This window comes from Nerophis ophidion, linkage group LG14 (assembly GCF_033978795.1).
Source record: "Nerophis ophidion isolate RoL-2023_Sa linkage group LG14, RoL_Noph_v1.0, whole genome shotgun sequence".
Classification (NCBI taxonomy): Eukaryota; Metazoa; Chordata; class Actinopteri; order Syngnathiformes; family Syngnathidae; genus Nerophis; species Nerophis ophidion.
In genome coordinates, this window is record NC_084624.1 from 14,566,542 (window position 1) to 14,594,275 (window position 27,734).

A 27,734-nucleotide genomic window follows, 5' to 3' on the forward strand; every position below is an offset into this window, starting at 1 on the left:
AGAAGGTTTTAAAATAATTAGCGCATGCTTACTTTTACCGCATGCCTTTGGTAAGCGCAGGAGTGAGAAGAGCCCGAATGCAGCTGAGATAGGCACTAACTGTGACTCTTAACGGGACAAGTGGTAGAAATGGATGGATGGATGGATAATAAACAAAGTGCAAAGCCATAGGGTCACTGAATTTCAGTAAATAACTTACATTTGGAACACAGCATCATCGTTTTCACAGCTTTTTGGTTGTTAGAGGTAGAGAGAGTTTTCATGTAGAGTTCTAAAACTTTTTTAAAGGCAAAAAAAAACAGGTCGGGTAATTGATAAATTTACATTTATGAACATAAAACTTAGCCAATAGTATAATGAGGTTGCGAAGGTAAAATTACTTTTCTTTTTTTTCATACATTGTAAATCCAAATATCACATCTTAATTAAAAAAAAAATGTCATGAAGTTTGTGTAAAATATCTATGACCCCAGGACTGTAGTTATTACGTTATAGGATCTGACGAACAAGTTGTAACAGGAAAAACAAAAAATAGCTTTCAAAATTAAAGCTTAGAGTGCGCAAGTGTCAGGTAAACTAAGACCAGATGATCGCATCGAACATGTTAATTGCACATGATAATGTTCTTATAAATAAATTAAATACATCTATATCGATGTAAATCTTGGAATTTTGTTTTTTAAACGTCTTGTTGAATTTATTTTGAATAACTCAACGGAAGTGACGAACGTGTGTTTATGGGAAGCATGTCGCTTGTCGTGGCGGCGAGTAGAAGACTCTTTCGTCATTGTCGAAGCTTGACGACAACAATCCGCAGCAGAGTAAGTCGCTTTTTTTTTTTATTCAAACGTCCGACTTGCCTTTCGTTTTAAAAACCGCACAGTGAGTCAATAATGACTTATAAAGTTGTGTGTATAAATGGTTATGGTAGTTGCCAGTTACTGTGTAATGTAAATGCACCGCCTGACCTTTCTGTGTTAGACTTTGCACGTTCAATCAATCAATCAATCAATCAATGTTTATTTATATAGCCCTAAATCCCAAGTGTCTCAAAGGGCAGCACAAGCCACAACTTCAAATTCCACATAAGGGCAAGGAAAAACTCACCCCAGTGGGACGTTGGTGACAGTGACTATGAGAAACCTTGGAGAGTACTGCATACGTTGTCTCCGTCCTGGCGTGTCCTGGGATTGATATTCTAGGTAAGCAGTCCAGGCTGCAGAAAAATATTTATTTACATACTTACCAACCTTGAGACCTCCAATTTCGGAAGGTATGAAATACTTAACTTTCAGTGAATTCTACCTATATATATTTTTTTATTATATATATAAATAAAATAAATAGTTGAATTTCAGATGGCACCTATCAAATACACAGTATTTAAAACACAGTTATTCTACTAACTGTACTGTGCTTGCTTGCTGGTTACTAAAAAACAACAACAACACTTACCTTTCACTATTTGAGTATTGTCACTTCAGAGTTTCCAGAAGATGGCGCCAGTTTTCTTTGCTTTTCTGCCTTCAACTCCAGACCTCAAGTACCACACATGAAGTACTTTTATATTCATTTCACTTTTGACATCAACTGCATATTCAACTGAATATGTGTTGAAAAGGATTTGCAAATCATTGTATTTTCTTTATATTTACATTCAACACAATTTCCCAACTCATATGGAAACAGGGTTTGTACACCATCGCTTCATCAGAACAGTAGTGACACCATTCTTCTCTGTCTAATCAAGTCAGCATCATCCTCCATCTTGTCATTGATGATGTGGCCTACGTATTTGACATTGTTGCACACAGACAGGGTTTGACCAGACAAGTAGAAACCTGGGAAATTACGATGTTGATCCTCCAGAGACTCCTAAGAGAGAAGAAACGGAGATAGATTTGATTGGAAACAAGGACTTTTTGACACTGCCGCTCTGTACGCTAGGTTTTAAGATGGAAAACCTCATTAACTTATGAATGTTGGTGTTTCTGCACAGGGTGCTGCTGTGGACAGTGCACTTCCTGCATTCAGATCAATATGCGGAGAGGATGGCGTCTCTCTGGGAGCCGCTGTCCGAGAACAACACGGAAAAGATGAATCCGTACACAGGTATCTGTCAGACTCACTTATCAAGGACGAATGGTGCAGTTGGAGATGTGGTGGTCCGGGCTTCCGCAGTAGCGGCAGAGGCAGGTCCGTCCTTGATGCGATGATTTAATCCCTTGCAAAAAATGTTGCGTGAAGAACCGTCGCCAAATCCGCTCTCTGCAGCGAGGATACGGAAGTCTATAGGCTATGAATCCACAGAGAGTTTAAGCAGGGCCAACTCTCTGTGAACGCATAGACTTAGACTTACACTAAGTCTAAGTCCAACTCTCTGTAGACTAGGTCTAAGTCCAACTCTGTGGACACTTAGACTTAGACCTAGTCTAAGTCTAAGTCTATGCGTCCACAGAGAGTTGGCCCTGCTTAAAGGGGAACATTATCACCAGACCTATGTAAGCGTCAATATACTGTATACCTTGGTGGTGCAGAAAAAAGACCAAATATTTTTTTAACCAATTTCCTAACTCTAAATGGGTGAATTTTGGCGAATTAAACGCCTTTCTGTTTATCGCTCATGTGGTGATGACGTCAGAACGTGACGTCTCCGAGGTAATACACCCGCCATTTTCATTTTCAACACATTACAAACACCGGGTCTCAGCTCTGTTATTTCCCGATTTTTCAACTATTTTTTGGAACCTTGGAGACATCATGCATCGTCGGTTTGTTGTCGGAGGGTGTAAGAACACTAACAGGGAGGGATTCAAGTTGCACCACTGGCCTGAAGATGCGAAAGTGTCTGCTGCCAGACCCCCATTGAATGTAGCAAAGTGTCTCCACATTTTACCGGCGATGACAGACATGGCACAGAGATGTATGGATAACCTGCAGATGCATTTGCAACAATAAAGTCAACGAAATCACATAGGTGAGTTTTGTTGATGTTGACTTATGTGCTAATCAGACATATTTGGTTGCGGCTTGACTGCCAGCTAATCGATGCTAACATGCTATTTACCGGCGGTGCTAAAGCAGACATGGCACAGAGATGTATGGATAACCTGCAGATGCATTTGCAACGATAAAGTCAACGAAATCACAAAGGTGAGTTTTGTTGATGTTGACTGCCAGCTAATCGATGCTAACATGCTACGCTAAACGATGCTAACATACTATTTACCGGCGGTGCTAAAGCAGACATGGCACAGAGAAGTATGGATAACCTGTAGATTAGTTTGCAACTATATTACGTTTCCTCCCACCCACATTTAATGCGAAAAAAACACTTACCAATCAACGGATTTAAGTTGCTCCAGTGTCAAGAGATGCGAAAGTCCTGATCGTTTGGTCCGCACATTTTACCGGCGATGCTAACGCAGCTATTTGGCCATGCTATAGCTATGAATAGCATCAATAGCTATTCGCTCAATAGCTTCAGTTTCTTCTTCAATACTTTCATACTCCAACCATCCGTTTCAATACATGCGTAATCTGTTGAATCGCTTAAACCGCTGAAATCCGAGTCTGAATCAGAGCTAATGTCGCTATATCTTGCTGTGGTATCTGCCATTGTTTGTTTACATTGGCAGCACTGTATGACGTCACAGGGAAATGGATAGTGGCATCGCAAATAGCGAAAATCAAGCACTTTAAAGCTTTTTTGGGGATATTCCGGGACCGATAAAATTTTGAAAAAAACTTCTAAAAATACAACAAGCCAATGGGAACTGATTTTTATTGTTTTTAACCCTTTTGAAATTGTGATAATGTTCCCCTTTATAGTCCAACAGCTTCTCTGTCTTTTCCGGGGTGATCAAAGCGAGAGACTTCTTACTAACCGTCATGGCCTGAGTGGCGGCTTTTTCAGATAGCAGGCTCATGATAAATGCTGTTTTAACCTGGTCAGAGGAAAAGGAACCAGGCTGCTGGTCAAACATTAATGAGCACACATTTATTTATATGTATGTATGTATATATATATATATATATGTATGTATATATATATATATATATATGTATATATATATATATACATATATATATATACTCCTTTCGCACTAATGACTGAAAGAGCATGCACTTGGGGCGGTGATGTCATTTTATCGACGGGAAAATGCAAGAAATGTAATGCCGAGCACATATCATTATGTCAAGATAATGGCACTAGCATTTACTTAATTTAAAGGGGAACATTATCACCAGACCTATGTAAGCGTCAATATATACCTTGATGGTGCAGAAAAAAGACCATATGTTTTTTTAACCGATTTCCGAACTCTAAAAGGGTGAATTTGGAGATGTAAACACCTTTCAATTGTTCGCTGTCGGAGCGATGACCTTTCACCCGTGACGTCACAATGGGAAGCAATCCGCCATTTTCTCAAACACATTACACACACAAGTCAAATCAGCTCTGTTATTTTCCGTTTTTTCGACTGTTTTCCATACCTTGCAGACATCATGCCTCGTCGGTGTGTTGTTGGAGGGTGTAATAACACGATCAGGGACGGATTAAAGTTGATTTACATGGAGTGTGCATCGATTAGCACGGCATGCTAATCGATGCTAACATGCTATTTAGGCTAGCTGTATGTACATATTGCATCGATATGCCTCATTTGTAGCTATATTTCTATCCAGCCTTTCCCTCCACCACATTTAACGCCAAACAAACACATACCAATCGACGGATTTAAGTTGCACCAGTGTCAAAAGATGCGAAAGTCCCTCGTTTGTTCTGCACATTTTACCGACGATAGCGAGGCTACGACAGAGATGTGTGGATATCCTGCGACACTCAAAGCAGATGCATTTCCAACATTAAAGTCAACAAAATCACAAAGGTGAGTTTTGTTGATGTTATTGACTTATGTGCTAATCAGACATATTTGGTCACGACATGACTGCCAGCTAATCGATGCTAAAATGCTATTTAGGCTAGCTGTAGGTACATTTGTAGCTATATTTGCATCCAGCCTTTCACTCCACCCACATTTAATGCCAAACAAACATTTACCAATCGACGGATTTAAGTTGCTCCAGTGGTCTGGTCAAAAGATGCAATCGTTGGTTAGAAGGCGATTGCCGAATAGCTTCAATAGCTATTCGCTCAATAGCTTAAGTTTCTTCTTCAATTTCGTTTTCGCTATCTGCCTCCACACTCCAACCATCCGTTTCAATACATGCGTAATCTGTTGAATCGCTTAAGCCGCTGAAATCCGAGTCTGAATCTGAGCTAATGTCGCTATATCTTGCTGTGCTATCAGCCATGTTTGTTTGTATTGGCATCACTATGTGACGTCACAGAAAAATGGGGGGGTGGATACACAGATAGCGAAAATCAGGCACTTTAAAGCCTTTTTTTGGATATTCCATTATGGGTAAAATTTTGAAAAAAACTTTGAAAAATAAAATATGCCACTGGGAACGGATTTTTATTGGTTTCAACCCTTCTGAAATTGTGATAATGTTCCCCTTTAAGAATATTTTTCAACCTATTGAGCGAAAAAAGTTGTCATATTTGTTTTTTCTATCAAGAAAAGTGCACTAGTTATTAGTGAAAATATACTTATTTTAAGGTATTTTTGGGTTGCACTATAGAGTGCAAGGTGACAGTGGTCGCAATGCATTGTTCCTTTTGAATACACAGCCATCGTTTTCAAAACCAATGCTTATTAGCGCTAATGGCTAATTTGCGAACATAAGCTACACGGCTTGGCGCAGTGGGAGAGTGGCCGTGCGCAACCCGAGGGTCCCGGGTTCAAATCCCACCTGGTACCAACCTCGTCACGACCGTTGTGTCCTGAGCAAGACACTTCACCCTTGCTCCTGATGGGTGCTGGCTGGCGCCTTGCATGGCAGCTCCCTCCATCAGTGTGTGAATGTGTGTGTGAATGGGTAAATGTGGAAGTAGTGTCAAAGCGCTTTGAGTACCTTGAAGGTAGAAAAGCGCTATACAAGTACAACCCATTTATCATTTATTTATTTACTTCCAGTTTTAAGGTCAAAATGTTTTTTCACAATGAAAGTCTCCTCAATGATGATAATAGTTCAGAGAATTGGCTGTTGAAAGGTTTTACAATTTTTACATTTGATCCTGTTGCTCAAGTGAAGTCATAGACATAGAAAAGGTAATGGGGTTTACTTGTATTACCAATAGAAGAGGGATTTTATTAAAAAACGTATATTTTATCCGATTAATGGAAGTTGGGTATTGGATCGCTGCAGCTCTTACTGTACCGTATGTGCCCAGATGCCGTCCACCGGATGTGGTGGTTTTTCCGCGCTGTGTGGAGGAAGTCAGCGCCCTTGCCAAAGTCTGTCATAGCAAACGCCTTCCCATCATCCCGTTTGGCACTGGAACTGGCCTGGAGGGAGGGGTAGGAGCACTGAAGGTAAGAGAGACCAAAACACCTAAGTGTGGCATGATTGGAATAACAATAACAAAGTAATCGATATCACTGACCTTTTAAAGCTGTGGCACCTCAGAATGACCACAAATGAATCATTGGTATGTTAACTTCCCTTAAGGGTGGTGTATGCTTCAGCCTGAGGAACATGGATCAGATTCTGGATCTCCACCAGGAGGATTTTGATGTGACGGTTGAGCCTGGTGTGACCCGGAAGACTCTGAATGCAAACTTACGAGACACAGGACTGTGGTTTCCTGTTGGTCAGTTCAACTGTTACCATATTAAACGTTACATACCGTATTTCCTTGAGTTGCCGCCGGGGCGCTAATTAATTTAAACCTCTTCTCACTCCTGCGCTTACCAAAGGCATGCGGTAAAAGTAAGCATGCGCTAATTACTTTAAAACCTCTTCTCATTCCGGCACTTACCTAAGGAATGCAGTAAAAATTTGAGTGTGATGTAAGCTTGGACCTTAAATCCTACTGAATAACCTTCTTCCCTTTATGCGATTTCAAATTACCGGTATTGAAATCAGCCTCCTCCATTTTGAAAATGATGACAGGGGAAGTGTCACTCGTGGCGTCACAAGTTTGACCAGGCGGTAATACTAAGCATGCGCTAATTATTTTGCTAAGCGCATACTATATGCCCTGTGGCAATTCAAGGAAATACGGTATCTCCACATGGCAAAAATTTTATTTGTTTGTGTTACGGCCCTAGGATTTGGGTGGCTCTAAGCAAGATTTTGTGTGTGGCCTCATTTTGGCCTTTAATACTTATACTTATTACTATTAAACTCCTTATGTTTATCTGCATTACAAAACGAATTAATGATCATTGATAATTTTTTACTACACTCAAAATGTATTCCATTTATTATCACACTCAAAATGTTATCTGTTTTACTACTCCACTTAAATATTTATTTATTACTACACTCAAAATGTAATTTTTTTTTATTACTACACTAAAAATTAGGGGTGTAACTGTACACCAAAATTTCGGTTCGGTACGTACCTCGGTTTAGAGGTCACGGTTTGGTTCATTTTCGGTACAGTAAGAAAACAACAAAATATAAATTTTGGGGTTATTTATTTACCAAATTTGTAAACAATGGCTTTATCCTTTTAACATTGGGAACACAATAATAATCCTGCCCACGTTAATCAACATTAAACTGCCTCAAATTGTTGCTCAGATTAAATAAAATGACAAAACTTTTCTTCTGCATATGAAAAGTGCAACATTAAACATTTTCAAGTCAACTCATCATGCTTAATTTATTACAGCATTTGGGAAGCCTCTAGTTGAATTTTATTATGTAAATGTTATATTTTTATCAAGATGTGATAACAGGGACCCTGCCATTCAAAGCTTTTCTGTCCGTAAAACACACAAACACCGCAAAATGAGCTAACATTACGCTAAAATCTAATTAGCCTTCACCTCAAGCCTGAACTGCGAGCGAGCTGAGCTGCAGTTTAAGTTGCTAGAAGGTCAACGGGCTCATAGTTATGTTAATAGTAGTTGACTTGGAGGTGTTTATTATCATTTGGGGAGAGTACGCTACCTTAGGCTCACCTGCTAAACACCTATCTGTTTGACGCTGAAGCATTTATTACATGCGCTCTGAATACGCACTGCTGATTGGCTGTTACTAGGGGTGTAACAGTACACAAAAATTTCGGTTCGGTACGTACCTCGGTTTAGAGGTCACGGTTCGGTTCATTTTCAGTACAGTAAAAAAACAACAAAATATAAATTTTCTGGTTATTTATTTACCAAATGTGTAAACAATGACTTTATCCTTTTAACATTGGGAACACTATAATAATTCTGCCCACATTAATCAACATTAAACTGCCTCAACTTGTTTCTCAGATTAAATAAAATGACAAAAATTTTCTTCTACATATGAAAAGTGCAACATTAAACAGTTTCAAGTCAACTCATCATGCTTAATTTATCACAGCATTTGGGAAGCCTGTAGTTGATTTTTATTATGTAAACGTTATATTTTTATCAACATGTGATAGCAGGGACCCTGCCATTCAAAGCTTTTCTGTCCGTAAAATACACACACACACACCGCAAAATGAGCTAACATTACGCTAAAAGCTAATTAGCCTTCACCTCAAGCCAGAACTGCGAGCGAGCTGAGCTGCAGTTTAAGTTTCTAGAAGGTCAATGGGCTCATAGTGATGTTAGTAGTAGTTGACTTGGAGGTGTTTGTTATCATTTGGGGAGAGTACGCTACCTTAGGCTCACCTGCTAAACACCTATCTGTTCGACGCTGAAGCATTTACTACATGCGCTCTGAATACGCACTGCTGGTTGGCTGTTACCGCTATACATGTAACCAATGAGATGGTTGTGTGGGTGGGACAATGCTGGGTGCTGACACAGAGGCAGAAAAAGCAAAGCAGCTTGTTAAGACTTTAGCTTAGAAACTCGTTCGGTACACCCTCGTACCGAACCGAAACCCCCGTACTGAAACGGTTCAATACAAATACACTTACCATTTACACCCCTACTAAAATGTAATTTATATATTTATTACTACACTCAAAATGTAATCATTTTATTACTGCTTTTAAAACATAATCTCACTCAAAAATGTAATTTGTTTTTATTACTACACTCAAAACGTAATCTTTTTTTTATATTATTTTATTACTAAACTCAAAATGTAACCTATGTTTGTATTAGTACATTAAAAATTTAATAATTTTTTATCTCTCACACGCAAACGCGTGCAACACGCATGCACACACAAACACATATACAAGCACACCCACGCTATGTTTCACACAAACATACTCTCTCACCCATGCTTACCACTTTTGAGGTTCCCAAAACAAACCTACTATAAATGACAATTAAAAATGCCTGTGTGTCAGAGTGGTGCCTATTCAGCTCCATCCAGTCATCCCAGATAGTGTATTTATGATATTTATTGTAATATTTATGATAGTTTATTTACATGATGGATGTGACTGTTTTGGTTGCTCCCTTGTACGCCACAATGTTGATCGGTCACATTTGGAGATTTCCGTGGTAGATTTGTTGGTTATAGTTGTTGTAAAATGAAATCTGTTTTGATATTGCGGTGTAGCTCGGTTGGTAGAGTGGCTGTCCCAACAACTTGAGCAGGGGTCTCAGTAGGGGTGTAACGGTACGTGTATCCCTATTGAACCGTTTCGGTACGGGGTTTCGGTTTGGTTCGGAGATGTACCGAACAAGTTTCCACACGGACATTTTAAGTAGTGCACCGCACGTTGTGTAAACAATGCACAACGAGGCACAACACAAGGCATGCTAGCAGCGGCAGGGCTACGATAGACTGACCATACCTCCTCTTTTCACCGGATATGTCCTCTTTTGCGGGGCTGTCCGGGTGGAGTTTCTTAAATGCCTCATATGTCCGGCATTTTAAGTTAGGGTTGCGTGTATTTTCAATGTACCTTCGGGGTTAAGAAGGGGTTAAAAACAAAACAAATTGTGCACGCAGCAGCATTCGTGAGGGAGGGGCAGAGACAGAGAGAGCGAGAGAGTTATGATAAACGCGCGTGTGTCACCAGGCTGTGCTTTTTACCCATAGATTTTTCAGATTTTATTTTTCATTATCTGTAGCAGGGGTGTCAAAAGTGTGCCCCGGAAGCCATTTGCACAGCTAATGTTTTAAAGGCCCACGGCACATTCTAAAAATACTATTAAAATAAACAAAAACATAACAAAAGTGAAATAAAAAAGGTTAAAAGTTAAATGTAATTTAGAAAAAGGTGCAATGTTGACTAATAAAACTGTGTTGTTTTTTTTCAAACTGTCGTTGCTCAAAACATAATATTGAATCAAAATCAATGTTGTTATGAATTATTGACCTATCCAATGTTCCCATTACTTCACATCACATCATTGGGACGGCGTGGCGCAGTGGAAGAGTGGCCATGCGCAACCCGAGGGTCCCTGGTTCAATCCCCACCTAGCACCAACCTCGTTACGTCCGTTGTGTCCTGGATCAAGACGCTTCACCCTTGCTCCTGATGGGTGCTGGTTAGCGCCTTGCATGGTAGCTCCCTCCATCAGTGTGTGAATGTGCGTGTGAATGGGTAAATGTGGAAGTAGTGTCAAAGCGCTTTGAGTACCTTGAAGGTAGATAAGCGCTATACAAGTACAACCCATTTTCTATGGGGCGGTACAGCTCGGTTGGTAGAGTGGCCGTGCCAGCAACTTGGGGGTTGCAGGTTCGATTCCAACTTCCGCCATCCTAGTCACTGCCGTTGTGTCCTTGGGCAAGACACTTTACCCACCTGCTCCCAGTGCCACCCACACTGGTTTAAATGTAACTTAGATATTGGGTTTCACTATGTAAAGTGCTTTGAGTCACTAGAGAAAAGCGCTATATACATATAATTCACTTCACATCAAATATTCCACTAAAAGAAACAATTTTGGTGGAAGATTTTGCAAATTTGGTAAATAATAAAAAAATGCATAGTTTGTTGTTTTCTTACTGTACCGAAAATGAACCGTACCGTGACGTCTAAACCAAAGTATGTACCGAACTGAAATTTTTGTGTACCGTTACACCCCTAAGTCTCAGACACGCGGCCCGCGAGACATTAGTGCAACCCGCAAGTTTTGTATGAATGGCGCTTGGCAGCGTTGTGTGCGCAGCTGAAGGAACCTACCAATCACGGTGTGGTATATGGCTCTTGAGGGCCGAACATCGACAACACCTGCGTGATGCAAGCAGAAAAACGTTTTGCCGCTTTTCCACTTAACCTGCACGCGCTCTTCCTCCGTCTCTCTCGAGCTCTCTCTGTCACTGTGTGTGTCTCTTTCTTCTCGCTTCTTCCCGAGAAGGTCCGGTATCTTCCGAAGCACTCCGCCGAAAGACCGAGCGACAATAGAAAACTGTGGTGCACTGGACCCCAGCGCTGATACTCCGATAGAAAGTGGCTGGGCGAATCGGACGTGTAACACGTTAGTCGCGATATTAGCCCGTTCGGGGTTAATTGTGCTACCGTAACTTTAAACTCCACTGCGAGCCCCCCCTCCCATTGGCTCCAGACATAGACGATTTTTGTTATTTGGGTCCAAAATGGCTCTTTCAACATTCTGGGTAGCCTACCCCTGCATTAGTGGAAAAGCGGCAACTGAGTGAAAGCGACAGAAACGTTGCCATGGAGACGAGAGTTTTCTTACATGCCTGGCTGCAGTCACACCGTGACACCTGTCCGTCAGTAATAACAGTCCCCGATAACCTGAACCAATTCAAACCGTTCTTTGTTTTTTTTTATTGTTTAATTTGCATTGCCTCACACGATGAACACTACATATATTTCTATATGACGCCGGATAACACTCTGGGAGCCGTCACTTTTTTTGCGCCCGCTATCCTGGTACTTTCCCGACCGACCGCCGTGTTGCTGTAGGGAGGAAAAGCGGAACGACGCACATTGCGGAAATAACATTATTGTCCATGCGTGGGCTAAATACAAATATCTTCCACAACCCCAAAACATGTCTTTTTCGAAGCCTGCAGTGAAAAGAAAGGTTAGTGATGAGCAAAGACAATTCCAGGAAATGTGGGAGATGCAATATTCCTTTGTTGAGCACATCGGTACCCCGACGTGTCTAATTTGCACAGAGAAAGTTGAGGTCCACAAGGAATACAATTTGAAACGTCATTTATACAACCAGACATGCTGAGGAGTATGCAAATTATTATTATTTTTTAATCTTTTATCACGGCCCAGCTTCACCCAGACTCTGCATCCAGAGGCCCCCAGGTAAATTGAGTTTGAGACCCCGGAACTTGAGGGTTCCAGGTTTCGATCCCCACTTTCGCCATCTAGTCACTGCCGTTGTGTCCTTGGGCAAGACACTTTACTCACCTGCTCCCAGTGCCACCCACACCGGTTTAAATGTTACTTAGATATTGGGTTTCACTGTGTAAAAGCGCTTTGAGTCACTAGAGAAAAGCGCTATATAAAGATAATTCACTTCATTACTACACTCAGCGGAAATATAAACAATCTAAAAAGTTTTCTACGTACACAAAAGGTCCAATTCTTTCAAATATTGTTGACAAATGTGTGTCAGTGAACACTTCTACTTTGATGGTATAACTCTCCAAAAAGTATAAGCGTGGATACTGTGTTCAGTGTTTCTCCCAGAAAATGTGTTAGTTAAGGTGGTTTCTCTCCGGCGGACAGACCGGGGAAGGGGGTGGGTGGTTGTAAGGATCAGTGTAACTGGACCCCTCGCCATCACGTCTCCACCTCGTCGCTGCCACCACAGCCTGGGGGGCAATAGACTACAGACTGCGGTAAAGTAGGCCGACTTCGTCGCGTGTAGAAGCCTAAAATTTTTGGTTGTGTTTTCTGCTCTATTTGCTGAATGGCGATATACGATATATATCTCTTTTTTATTCCCGTAAAGTAAAAACAAAACAGTCCTAGTTACCTGAGATACTAAGTATGTCATTATTATTCCGCATGCTGACATATGTTCAACTCACCATGCTTAATTTATTACAGCATTTGGGAAGCCTGTAGTTGATTTTTTTATGTAAATGTTATATTTTTATCAACATGCCATAGCAGGGACCCTGTCATTCAAAACTAGGCTGCCACATTACTAATGAATAATGTAACTATAGCTGAAACAATAGTACAATAGCAATAGGAGAGACTAGTCATTCCTGAACACCATGGGGTTCATGTAGGCTTTATGATGCACTTACATTATTATATCAACTATCAGAGACAGCTTTTCTTCATTTAACATAATGTAGTTTTTCTGCTGCTTCAACACAGTCCAATCAACACAGAAAAAGGTAAAGTGACCGACAGGGCTTTGGTGTCCGTAAAACACACACACACCAACATGAGCAAACGTTATGCTAAAAGCTAATTAGCTTTCACCTCAAGGACTGTGACCGAGCTGAGCTGCCGTTTATGTTTCTAGAACGTCAACGGGCTCATAGTGATGTTACTAGTAGTTGACTGGGAGGTGTTTATTATAATTTGGGGAGAGTCCGCTGCCTGACGCTTACCTGCTCATCACAACACTGGAGCACTGACTCCATGTGCTCTGAGTACGCACTGCTGATTGGCTGTTACCGCTCTGAATACGCACTGCTGATTGGCTGTTACAGTTCTGCTTTGTAACCAATAAGATGGTTCTGTGGGTGGGACAATGCTGGGTGCTGCAGTGAATACTGACAGAGACAGAGGCAGAACGAAGCGGAGCAGCTTGTTAAGACTTTAGCTTAGGCGGCGGCTCTTTGTTGTTAAAACGGCCGCCTTAGCAACAAAGCGCTGCGGGAAACCCTGGTGTTAGGAAACTCCATTCCACGGAATGATACATGGTCAAACGACCGTTCAATGTTTGGACGTACAATGAAAAACACAAACCACGGAATGATGCAAAAAGTGTAGCTCGATGCCTTAATGTGCGTTATATAAGGATACATTTTCAAAGTGGTTTAAACTAGAGATGACTTTGCTAATGCTTTCCATTCGATTGTAAAAAGTCCCAATTTCCTCTTAGATCCTGGAGCTGATGCTTCGCTGTGTGGTATGGCAGCCTCTAGCGCATCCGGCACCAATGCAGTGCGATATGGAACCATGAGAGAAAACGTTATGAACTTGGAGGTTGTACTTGCTGACGGGACTACGATACACACGGCCGGCAAGGGCCGACGTCCCAAGTAAGATTTATTGTCTACTGAAGTTCTGTTAATGTGATGTTAAGAGTTGTGTCCAACAGCAAACATTACATAATCAGAGTGTTCATTACTTTATGAAAAAACAAAAAAACATAGGAAGACTTCAGCGGGCTACAACTTGACAAACCTGTTTGTGGGATCAGAGGGCACCCTGGGAATCATCACTAAGACGACCCTGCGCCTCTATGGTATTCCGGACTCTATGGTATCTGCCGTGTGCTCTTTTCCTACGGTGCAGGCCGCTGTGGATAGCACGGTGCAGATTCTACAAGCTGGAGTTGCTATCGCTCGCATCGGTGAGCACTAGTTGCTTTTGCTGATTAAAAGAAACCCTCAAAAAGATGCTTGTTCAGTGGTTAAATAAATAAATGTATGTTAAATAATGATTTGTGATCTGTGTCTGTTAGAGTTTCTAGATGACGTGATGATCGACGCCTGCAACAAGTTTAGCTCTCTGTCATACCCTGTCACACCAACTCTCTTCCTGGAGTTTCATGGTTCTGAACAGAGTCTCGAAGAACAAGTCACCACTACCGGTGAGTCCCCAATTCATAGACAAGTGATCATACATCTACGAGTATCGTTTCTTAGCTGAGCTTAGGAAAAGTTGTACCAATTTGTAAGACTGAAGACAATCAAAAGTTGACAGACTATAGACCGGTTTCCTTACTTCTACAATTTTCCAAAAATCACAGAAAAAAATATTGAACAGATTGAGCAAATTCACAATTGGACTTTCATGGTTCTGAACAGAGTCTCAAAGAACAAGTCAACACTACTGGTGAGTCCCAAATTCATAGACAAGTATTCATACATTTACGATTATCGGTTCTTAGCTGAGCTTAGGAAAAGTTGTACCAATTTGTAAGACTGGAGACAGTCAAAAGTTGACCGACTGTGGACCGGTTTCCTTACTTCCACAATTTTCCAAAAATCACAGAAAAAAATATGGAACAGATTGAACAAATTCACAATTGGAGTTTCATGGTTCTGAACAGAGTCTCGAAGAACAAGTCAATACTACTGGTAAGTCCCCAATTCATAAAGAAGTATTCATACATTTACGAGTATCGTTTCTTAGCTGACCTTAGGAAAAGTTGTACCAATTTGTAAGACTGAAGACAATCACCAGTTGACAGATTATAGGCCTGTTTCCTTACTTCCACAATTTTCCAAAAATCACAGAAAAAAATATTGAACAGATTGAGCAAATTCACAATTGGAGTTTCATGGTTCTGAACAGAGTCTCAAAGAACAAGTCAACACTGTCGGTGAGTCCCCAATTCATAGATAAGTGATCATACATCTACGAGTATCGTTTCTTAGCTGAGCTTAGGAAAAGTTGTACCAATTTGTAAGATTGAAGACAATCAACAGTTGACCGACTATGGACCAGTTTCTTTACTTCCACAATTTTCCAAAAATCACAGAAAAAAATATTGAACAGATTGAGCAAATTCACAATTGGAGTATCATGGTTCTGAACAAAGTCTCAAAGAACAAGTCAACACTACTGGTGAGTCCCAAATTCATAGACAAGTATTCATACATTTACGAGTATCGGTTCTTAGCTGAGCTTAGGAAAAGTTGTACCAATTTGTAAGACTGAAGACAATCAAAAGTTGACCGACTATGGACCGGTTTCCTTACTTCCACAATTTTCCAAAAATCACAGAAAAAAATATGGAACAGATTGAACAAATTCACAATTGGAGTTTCATGGTTCTGAACAGAGTCTCGAAGAACAAGTCAACACTACCGGTGAGTCCCCAATTCATAGACAAGTGATCATACATTTACAAGTATAGTTTCTTAGCTGAGCTGAGGAATAGTTGTACCAACTTGTAAGACTGAAGACAATCACCAGTTGACAGATTATAGGCCGGTTTCCTTACTTCCACAATTTGCCCCGGGAGAGTTTTGGGAGGGGCACTGAAATTCGTGAGTCTCCCGGAAAAATCGGGAGACTTGAAAGGACATCAAACTGGTCTAAATAGAGGAAGTTAAAGTCCTAACAAAGTTTCCGTATGTGAAATTGCAGAAAGATCATCATTAGTGCCCTATTATTTCTAAATTTATGGAATTCTGAAGGAAATCACAAAATTGGCCAATAAAAACGGAATATACTACTAAACGCATACATCTGTTTAGCCTGCTTTATGACAAATCATCTCTTTCATTTAATTTGTTATTTTTATTACTGTCTGTGTTCTCTCCTGAGCAGAATGCAGTTGTATCTTCTGCAAACAGTACCAACTTTAAATCCTTTTTAACTTTACAAATGTTGTTTGTACAGAGTTTGAACAATGTTGGTTCCAGTTTTGATCCCTGCGGTACGCCACAAGATATATTTAGAGGTGTTGTCATTAGGGATCCCTGATAATATCGGACTGCCGATATTATCGGCCGATAAATGCTTTAAAATGTAATATCGGAAATCATCGGTATCTGTTTCAAGATTATCGGTATCGATTTCAAAAAGTAAAATTGATGACTTTTTAAAACGCTGCTGTGTACACGGACATAGGGAGAAGTACAGACCGCCAATAAAGCTTAAAGGCACTGCCTTTGCGTGCTGGCCCAGTCACTTAACATCTATGGCTTTATGCAACAGCCATATAGGTCACATTGAGGGTGGCCGTATAAACAACTTTAACACTGTCGAAAATATGCGCCACACTGTGAACCCACACCAAACAAGAATGACAAACACATTTCGGGAGATCATCCACACCGTAACGCAACATGAACACAACAGAACAAATACCCAGAACCCCTTGCAGCACTAACTCTTCCGGGACGCTACAATATACACCCCCCGCTAACCCACGTCTACCTCCTCATGCTCTCTCAGGGAGAGCATGTCCCAAATTCCAAGCTGCTGTTTTGAGGCATGTTCAAAAAAAACAATGCACTTTGTGACTTCAATAATAAATATGGCAGTGCCATGTTGGCATTTTTTTTCCATAACTTGAGTTGATTTATTTTGGAAAACCTTGTCACATTGTTACATTGTTTAATGCAGTGGTTTTCAAATGGGGGTACGCGTACCCCTGGGGGTACTTGAAGGTATGCCAAGGAGTACGTGAGATTTTTTTTTTTTTATATTTTAAAAATAGCAACAATTCAAAAATTATTTATAGATATATTTTGTATAATACTTCAACAAAATATGAATGTAAGTTCATAAACTGTGAAAAGAAATGCAACAATGCAATATTCAGTGTTGACAGCTAGAATTTTTGTGGACATGTTCAATAAATATTAATGTTAAATTTTTCTTTTTTTGTGAAGAATTGTTTAGAATGAAGTTGATGAATCCAGATGGATTTCCAATACAATCCCAAAGAGGGCATTTTGAGTTGATGATTACTTCTATGTGTAGAAATCTTTATTTATAATTGAATCACTTGTTTGTTTTTCAACAGGTTTTTAGTTATTTTCATATCTTTTTTTAGAAATAGTTCAAGAAAGACCCCTACAAATGAGCAATATTTTGCACTGTTATACAATTTAATAAATCAGAAACTGATGACATAGTGCTGTATTTTACTTCTTTGTCTCTTTTTTTCAACCGAAAATGCTTTGCTCTGATTAGGGGGTACTTGAATTAAAAAAATGTTGACACTGAAAAAAGCTTGAGAACCACTGGTTTATTGCATCCAGGGGGCATCACAACAAAATTAGGCATAATAATGTGTTAATTCCACGACTGTTTGTATCGGTATCGGTTGATAATATCGGATATCAGCAAAAAAGCCATTACCGGACAGCTCTAGTTATTACATATGTTGGCCAGAGGGGGAGCACTTAAATTTTTAAGTCGCCACCTCATCGCAGGGCATTCTTAAAATATATATGTTTAATATTCCTACACAATTATCGTTAAATAATTTTTTTATCACAATATTAAATATTTATTAAAAAAAAAAAATCACATTATATTTTACTTTAATCCTGTAAAGTGGCATCATCTTTTCCTATAAAATATGAACTTTTTTCTCAAAATATTAAGAGTTGGACAATATCGGATATCAGCAAAAAAGCCATTACCGGACATCTCTAGTTATTACATATGTTGGCCAGAGGGGGAGCACTTAAATTTTTAAGTCACCACCTCATCGCAGGGCATTCTTAAAATATATATGTTTAATATTCCTACACAATTATTGTTAAATAACTTTTTTCTCACAATATTAAATATTTATTAAAAAAAAAAAAAATCACATTATATTTTACTTTAATCCTGTAAAGTGGCATCATCTTTTCCTATAAAATATGAACTTTTTTCTCAAAATATTAAGAGTTGGACAATATCGGATATCAGCAAAAAAGCCATTACCGGACATCTCTAGTTATTACATATGTTGGCCAGAGGGGGAGCACTTACATTTTTAAGTCGCCACCTCATCGCAGGGCATTCTTAAAATATATATGTTTAATATTCCTACACAATTATTGTTAAAAAAAAAATTCTCACAATATTAAATATTTATTTAAAAATAAAATCACATTATATTTTACTTTAATCCTGTAAAGTGGCATCATCTTTTCCTATAAAATATGAACTTTTTTCTGAAAATATTAAGAGTTGGACAATATCGGATATCAGCAAAAAAAGCCATTGCCGGACATCTCTAGTTATTACATATGTTGGCCAGAGGGGGAGCACTTAAATTTTTAAGTCGCCACCTCATCGCAGGGCATTCTTAAAATATATATGTTTAATATTCCTACACAAGTATCGTTAAAATACATTTTTTCTCACAATATTAAATATTTATTTAAAAAAAAAAAATCACATTATATTTTACTTTAATCCTGTAAAGTGACATCATCTTTTCCTATAAAATATGAACTTTTTTCTCAAAATATTAAGAGTTGGACAATATCGGATATCAGCAAAAAAGCCATTACCGGACATCTGTAGTTATTACATATGTTGGCCAGAGGGGGAGCACTTCAATTTTTAAGTCGCCACCTCATCGCAGGGCATTCTTAAAACATATATTGTTCACAGGGGGTACATCACTGAAAAAAGGTTGAGAACCACTGGTTTATTGCATCCAGGGGGCATCACAACAAAATTAGGCATAATAATGTGTTAATTCCACGACTGTATGTATCAGTATCGGTTGATATCGGTAATTAGGAGTTGGACAATATCGGATATCAGCAAAAAAGCCATTACCGGACATCTCTAGTTATTACATATGTTGGCCAGAGGGGGAGCACTTAAATTTTTTACACTTTTAAAAGCGACACAGTCAATTTGAAAAATCCCTCCTTTTTGGGACCACCTTAATTTTGATTGATTTCACCACCTGGGGTGCAAATGCAAATGAGACAGTCCTCTACTCCATGGGTGTCCAACTCTGGCCCGCGGGCCAAATTTGGCCCGCCGTGTATTTTCATTTGGCCCTTGAGGCAATATCAAATTAACATTAGAGCTGGCCCGCCGTCGCTGTAACACCCCCCCCCCCCCCCCCCCCCCCCCCCGATTTTCCAAGGAGACACCCAAAATTCAGTGCCCCTCACGAAAATCACAGGGGGCAATCATTCTCCCAAATTTCTCCCGATTCCCACCTGGACAACAATATTGGGGGCGTGCCTTTAGGCACTGCCTCAAGCGTCCTCTAAAACCTTTCGTCACGTCCGCTTTTCCTACGTAGAAACAGCGTGCCGGCCTAGTCACATGATATATGTGGCTTTTACACATACACCAGGGGTGCCCATTACGTCGATCGCGATCGACTGGTCGATCTCGGAGGGTGTGTCAGTCGATCTCAAGCCAGGCGTTCAAAAATAGACATAAAAATGAGCAATCATCAATCATACCAAGACTTCACTTTCGTCAGTTGTTTGACATTCTCGGCACCAGAAGATCTTGTGAGATGACGCTGGCTGCTGCGAGCTCATATTTAAGAAAAAAATCACTAACAGGGCGGACGCAGAGAAACACATTTTATTTCTAGAGAGGGAATAAGCGGTAGAAATGGATGGATGGATGGAGACTCCGTACCTACTGTCAAAACTCTAAAGACCGACAGCACAGTTCCTGTCTTCACCATAAAAGACCTGCTTCATCCTGCCTGTGCTAACAAAATAAGAGTCTCAGAAAGCTAGCGTGCACAAGCTAGCAAGCTACGGAGTTTGATGCCAATGTATTTCTCCCCCGCCCTCCGCGACCGCTTTCTCACTTGCTTGCCCACCCGCACACTCACTGACGTCACTCACCTGCTGCCAGACATTAAAGGGCCACACACATATGCTACTCTCATAACAAAGTGTTTAAAAACGAGTATGCAAATTGGACAAATGAGATGCCAAATCCAACCACTTTCATATGGTATTGGACAGAAAGGAGGACTTTTTTTTCTCCTCCATTTGAAAATGCGGAGGTTATCAGCACCACTGTCTAATTCCAATCAATGCAAGTCATCAGAATCAAATACACCAACTTATATTCTCGTCTTCATGAAAGAAAGAAATCTATGTGTGTTAAACATGCTTGTATTATCATTAAACACCATTAACTTGTTTACAAAAATGTCTCTTTCATAAATAAATAAATATAAATTATAAATAGGAATGAGGTAGATCTCCTCGACTTGGTCAATTGAAAAGTAGCTCGCCTGCAGAAAAAAGTGTGAGCGCCCCTGACATACACACTCTAATGCAATGGAGGCTTGGTCAACAGCTATACAGGTCACAATGAGGGTGGCCATATAAACAACTTTAAGACTGTTACAAATATGCGCCACACTGTGAACCAACACTAAACGAGAATGACAAGCAAATTTCGGGAGAACATCCGCACTGTAACACAACATAAACACAACAGAACAAATACACATAACCCCTTGCAGCATTACCTCTTCCTGGACGCTACAATATACAAATGTATTATTAGCCTGTGGGAAAAGTTTATTTTGATACTTAGCCGAGAAGGCTGCAAATAGAAAAGAGGTATTCAATTTCTGTTTAAATTTGATTTGATATGCCATTGCTATTTTTAAATTATTAGTATTATTTGAAACTCGATTTTGCATGTCACTATAAAGTTATATAAGTCTCGCTTGTTCAATATTCAATGCAAAACTTGTTTGGGTCCTATTAAAAGGTTAAATTGTTTAACCTTGGCCCACGGCTTTGTTCAGTTTAAAATTTTGGCCCACTCTGTATTTGAGTTTGACACCCCTGCTCTACTCGATGCAATGCTTTTCCGTATTGGGACCATCATTTTGGTTCTAACTTGTTAACTGCTCCTCTTATGGAAGGTACTTTTCCTTGTTGATGTCTCACGAAGGGTAGAAATACAACACACACAAACATGTGTCATCACTATTGCAATAATCTTTTCACAGAGGAAATTACTCAAGCCAACGAAGGCTCCGATTTTGAGTGGGCCAGGGATGCAGAAAAACGGAATCGCTTGTGGAAAGCTCGCCATGACGCCTGGTATGCTGCTCAGGCTCTGAGGCCTGGTTGTAAGGTAAGAAGGTACAAAAAAAAAAACAAGCCAAGACACACTGATTGTGAGAATCGGAATGCCTCCTTTGTTTATTCACAAAAGTTCCAAAACACTGGCTGACGTATATTCCCCGAATACTGTCTCCCTCAAGGCCAAGATGTTATGAGAGATGCTATTCACACTCCTAGTGCGTCAAGCAATAACAAGTTATATAAGTGTACTGTTTAATACGCACCGGGATCATGACAGTTCATTCTGATATTTATTTTGTGGTACTTAGACTCCTAATACACGTGTTATTGTAACACGGGTTCAATATATTGATGTACTTAAGTCAACCACTTGGCGCCAAGTTTTTTTTGCTCCAAATTCTTCAATTTGTTCTTGTTCTGCCTCACTTCTGTAACGCTTTTTCCACATTTTTCGATTGATTTCAATCCAATCCATTCCACTTTATTTGTCTAGCACATTTAAACAACATGAATGTTTCCAAAGTGCTGCACAACAATATTAAAAACAATATTCAGATATTATCCTTAGCTCTACCAATGACTGAATAAAAACAAAAATAAATAAATGAATACAAACCCCGTTTCCATATGAGTTGGGAAATTGTGTTAGATGTAATTATAGACGGAATACAATGATTTACAAATCATTTTCAACCCATATTCAATTGAATGCACTACAAAGACAAGATATTTGATGTTTAAACTCATAAACTTTATTTTATTTTTTTGCAAATAATAATTGACTTAGAATTTCATGGCTGGGAAAGGGCATGTTCACCACTGTGTTACATCACCTTTTCTTTTAACAACACTCAATAAGGGGCTTCACGGTGGCAGAGGGGTTAGTGCGTCTGCCTCACAATACGAAGTTCCTGCAGTCTTGGGTTCAAATCCAGGCTCGGGATCTTTCTGTGTGGAGTTTGCATGTTCTCCCCGTGAATGCGTGGGTTCCCTCCGGGTACTCCGGCTTCCTCCCACTTCCAAAGACATGCACCTGGGGATAGGTTGATTGGCAACACTAAATTGGCCCTAGTGTGTGAATGTGAGTGTAAATGTTGTCTGTCTATCTGTGTTGGCCCTGCGATGAGGTGGCGACTTGTCCAGGGTGTACCCTGCCTTCCGCCCGATTGTAGCTGAGATAGGCGCCAGCGCCCCCCGCGACCCCAAAAGGGAATAAGCGGTAGAAAATGGATGGATGGAAAATGGAACACTCAATAAACGTTTGGGAACTGAGGAAACTAATTGTTGAAGCTTTGAAAGTGGAATTCTTTGCCATTCTTGCTTGATGTAGAGCTTCAGTCGTTCAACAGTCTGGGGTTTCCGCTGTCGTATTTTACGCTTCATAATGCGCCACACATTTTCTATGGGAGACAGGTCTGGACTGCAGGCGGGCCAGGAAAGTACCTGCACTCTTTTACTACAAAGCCACACTGTTGTAACACGTGGCTTGGCATTGTCTTGCTGAAATAAGCAGGGGCGTCCATGATAACGTTGCTTGGATGACAACATATGTTGCTCCAAAACCTGTATGTACCTTTCAGCATTAATGGTGCCTTCACAGATGTGTAAGTTACCCATGCCTTGGGCACTAATACACCCCCATACCATCACAGATGCTGGCTTTTGAACTTTGCGCCTATAACAATCTGGATGGTTATTTTCCTCTTTGTTCCGGAGGACACCACGTCCTTTGTTTCCAAATATAATTTGAAATGTGGACTCGTCACACCACAGAACACTTTTCCACTTTGCATCAGTCCATCTTAGATGAGCTCGGGCCCATTAAAGCCAGCGGCGTTCCTTGGTTTTTTTAATAATTGGGTTTTGCTTTGCATTCCAGAGTTTTAACTTGCACTTACACATGTAGCAACCAACTGTAGTTACTAACAGTGGTTGTATGAAGTGTTCCTGAGCCCGTGTGGTGATATCCTTTAGAGATTGATGTCGGTTTTTGAGGGATCAAAGTTCCGTAATATCATCGCTTACGTGCAGTGATTTCTCCAGATTCTCTGAACCTTTTGATGATTTTACGGACAGTAGATGGTAAAATCCTTAAATTACTTGCAATAGCTCATTGAGAAATGTTGTTTTAAAACTGTTTGACAATTTGCTTACAAATTGGTGACCCTCGCCCCATCCTTGTTTGTGAATTACTTAGCAGTTGATGGAAGCTGCTTTTATACCCAATCATGGCACCCACCTGTTCCCAATTAGCCTGCACACCTGTGGGATGTTCCAAATAAGTGTTTCATGTGTATTCCTCAACTTTATCAGTATTTATTGCCACCTTTCCCAACTTCTTTGTCACGTGTTGCTGGCATCAAATTTTAAGGTTGATGATTATTTGCAAATTTTTTTTTTTTTATCAGTTTGAACATCAAATATGTTGTCTTTGTAGTGCATTCAATTGAATATGGGTTGAAAAGGATTTGCAAATCATTGTATTCCGTTTATATTTACATCTAACACAATTTCCCAACTCATATGGTAACAGGGTTTGTAGATTACCATAGTAACCGGTAGAGTTGTACGGTATACAGGTATTAGTATAGTACCGCGATACTAATGAATCATATTCGGTATCATACCGCCTCTGAAAAGTACCGTTCCGCCACACCCTAAGATTTTTTGTTAAAATAAAGCCAATAATGCAATTTTTTCTGGTCCCCTTTATTCAGAAAAGTATCAAAATAATATTGGTATCAGGACAACACTAGTCGCTAAAATATCGTGAAAAAAAAAAGATTCCAACCATTGAAATACTTAGTATAGTTGAAGACTTACGGTCATTAGAAAACATCACTGCACATCACAATGGCAGCTACACTTTCCATCTTAAAGGGGAACATTATCACAATTTCAAAAGGGTTAAAAACAATAAAAATCAGTTCCCAGTGGCTTGTTGTATTTTTTGAAGTTTTTTTCAAAATTTTAACGGTCCCGGAATATCCCTAAATAAAGCTTTAAAGTGCCTTATTTTCGCTATCTTCGAAACTACTATCCATTTCCCTGTGACGTCATACAGGGCTGCCAATACAAACAACATGGCGGTTACCTCAGCAAGATATAGCGACATTAGCTCGGATTCAGACTCTGATTTCAGCGGCTTAAGCGATTCAACAGATTACGCATGTATTGAAACAGATGGTCGTAGTATGGAGGCAGATTGCAAAAACGAAATTGAAGAAGAAATTGAAGCTATTGAGCGAATAGCTATTGACGCTATCCGGCCATAGCGTGGGTGTACCTAATGAGGTGGTCCATAGCATAGCTGCCTTATTAGCATCGCCGGTAAAATGTGCGGACCAAACGATCAGGACTTTCGCATCTTGTGACACTGGAGCAACTTAAATACGTCGATTGGTAAGTGTTTGTTTCGCATTAAATGTGGGTATCTAGTTTCAAATGTACATACAGCTAGTGTAAATAGCATGTTAGCATCGATTAGCTGGCAGTCATGCCGTGACCAAATATGTCTGATTAGCACGCAAGTCAACAACATCAACAAAACTCACTTTTGTCATTTCGTTGACTTAATCTGCAGGTTATCCATACATCTCTGTGCCATGTCTGTTTTAGCATCGCCGGTCAAATGTCAAGACAATTTGGTACATTTAATGGGGGTCTGGCGGCAGATTTCTTGCCAGTGGTGCAACTTGAATCCCTCCCTGTTAGTGTTGTTACACCCTCCGACAACACACCGACGAGGCATGATGTCTCCAAGGTTCCAAAAAAAAGTAAAAAAAACGGAAAATAACAGAGCTGAGACCCGGTGTTTGTAATGTGAAAATGAATATGGCGGGTGTGTTACCTCGGTGACGTCACGTTCTGACGTCATCGCTAAAAGACCGATAAACAGAAAGGCGTTTAATTTGCCAAAATTCATCCATGTAGAGTTCGGAAATCGGTTAAAAAAATACATGGTCTTTTTTCTGCAACATCAAAGTATATATTGACGCTTGCATAGGTTTGGTGATAATGTTCCCCTTTAAATAAATACAAATAATTATTTGGGAATGTCCGGCGGGCCAGATTGAAAAGCTTTAACGGGCCGCATGTGGCCCCCGGGCCTTAATTTGCCCAGGTCTGCATTACATGCTCTTCTCGCTCTTTCTTGTGTCTCCTTCTCACAAAGAGCAAGCGCACCTTCTTACTCACGTCACATACTGTCACGTCATACGTCAAGCTGTGATGCTAGCAGAGCCGTGCGAGTGGTAATACGAGAGAAAGAAGGTGCGAACCTGGTAACAAATGAAGGAAGAATTAATTCCCCGGAAAAACAGCAGGGGCGTGGTTTGGCTTCAAGTGGGAATATGTCGAACAGACAACCGTAATTTGTCAAGTGTGGGGCAAAAGCGTTGCTACAAAAAGTAGCATTACCTCCAAATTCTTCAGGACAACCTAAAATCTTCAGCCCGGAGGTTGGGTCTTGGGCGCAGTTAGGTGTTCCAACAGGACAATGACTACAAACACACATCAAAAGTGGTAAAGGAATGGTTAGAATTAAGGTTTTAGAATGGCCATCCCAAAGTCCTGACTTAAACGTGTGGACAATGCTGAAGAAACAAGTTCATGTCAGAAAGCCAACAAATTTCGCTGAACTGCACCAATTATGTCTAGAGGAGTGGTCAAAAATTTAACCAGAAGCTTGCCCGAAGCTTTTGGACGGCTACCAAAAGCGCCTTATTGCAGTGAAACTTGCCAAGGGACATGTAAGCAAATATTAACATTACTGTATGTATACTTTTGACCCAGCAGATTTGCTCACATTTTCAGTAGACCCATAATAAATTAAAAAAAGAACCAAACTTCATGGATGTTTTTTGTGACCAACAAGTACGTGTTCCAATCATTCTATCACAAAAAAATGAGAGTTGTAGAAATTATTGGAAACTCAAGACAGCCATGACATTATGTCCTTTACAAGTGTATGTAAACTTTTGATCGCGATTGTACATGCTACTGATTAGCGATTTTACGATGATTTTAAGACATCAACAGTAAGTGTGTTAGTGAAAACTACAAACCCCGTTTCCAAATGAGTTGGGAAATTGCGTTAGATGTAAATATAAACGGAATACAATGATTTGCAAAACATTTTCAACCCATATTCAGTTGAATATGCTACAAAGACAACATATTTGATGTTCAAACTGATAAACATTTTTTTTTGCTGAAAGGTACATGCAGGTTTTGGAACAACTTTTTCATGGCCACCCCTGCTTATTTCAGCAAAACAATGCTAAGCCACATTCAGCACGTGTTACTACAGCGTGGCTTCGTATAAAAAGAGTGCAGGTACTTTCCTGGCCTGCCTGCAGTCCAGACCTGTCTCCCATTGAAAATTTGTGGCGCATTATGAAGCGTAAAATACGACAACGGACTGTTGAACGACTGAAGCTCTACATAAAACGAGAATGGGAAAGAATTCCACTTTCAAAGGTTCAACAATTAGTTTCCTCGGTTCCCAAACGTTTATTGAGTGTTGTTAAAAGAAAAGGTGATGTAACACAGTGGTGAACATGCCCTTTCCCAACTACTTTGGCACGTGTTGCAGCCACAAAATTCTAAGTTAATTATTATTTGCTAAAAAAAATCAAGTTAATAAGTTTGAACATCAAATATCTTGTCTTTGTAGCATATTCAACTGAATATGGGTTGAAAATGATTTGCAAATCATTGTATTCCGTTTATATTTACATCTAACACAATTTCCCAACTCATATGGAAACAGGGTTTGTACAACACTTATAGTATAAACACTTTGTAGGACTGGACAAAAGAAAAGACTCATTCAACTTAATGGCAAAAAAAACGGTATAGCTCGGTTGGTAGAGTGGCCATGCCAGCAACTTGAGGGTTGCAGGTTCGATTCCCGCTTCCGCCATCCTAGTCACTGCCGTTGTGTTCTTGGGCAAGACACTTTACCCACCTGCTCCCAGTGCCACCCACACTGGTTTAAATGTAACCTAGATATTGGGTTTCACTATGTAAAGCGCTTTGAGTCACTAGAGAAAAGCGCTATATAAATATAATTCACTTCACTTCAC

General features: G+C 40.0%; 1 protein-coding gene across 1 annotated transcript in view; it reads left to right on the forward strand.

The window, feature by feature from the left end:
- The first annotated feature begins 723 nt into the window (after nucleotides 1-723).
- The window catches only part of LOC133568169 (probable D-lactate dehydrogenase, mitochondrial), a 38,721-nt gene continuing 11,710 nt past the window's right edge, over nucleotides 724-27,734 (forward strand). The window contains exons 1-8 of the mRNA XM_061919909.1: nucleotides 724-821; nucleotides 2,000-2,112; nucleotides 6,302-6,443; nucleotides 6,580-6,721; nucleotides 14,022-14,181; nucleotides 14,296-14,495; nucleotides 14,607-14,735; nucleotides 21,567-21,694. Coding sequence (XP_061775893.1) covers nucleotides 738-821; nucleotides 2,000-2,112; nucleotides 6,302-6,443; nucleotides 6,580-6,721; nucleotides 14,022-14,181; nucleotides 14,296-14,495; nucleotides 14,607-14,735; nucleotides 21,567-21,694 — 1,098 coding nt within the window. The 5' untranslated portion in view covers nucleotides 724-737. The remainder of the gene's footprint in view (nucleotides 822-1,999; nucleotides 2,113-6,301; nucleotides 6,444-6,579; nucleotides 6,722-14,021; nucleotides 14,182-14,295; nucleotides 14,496-14,606; nucleotides 14,736-21,566; nucleotides 21,695-27,734) is intronic.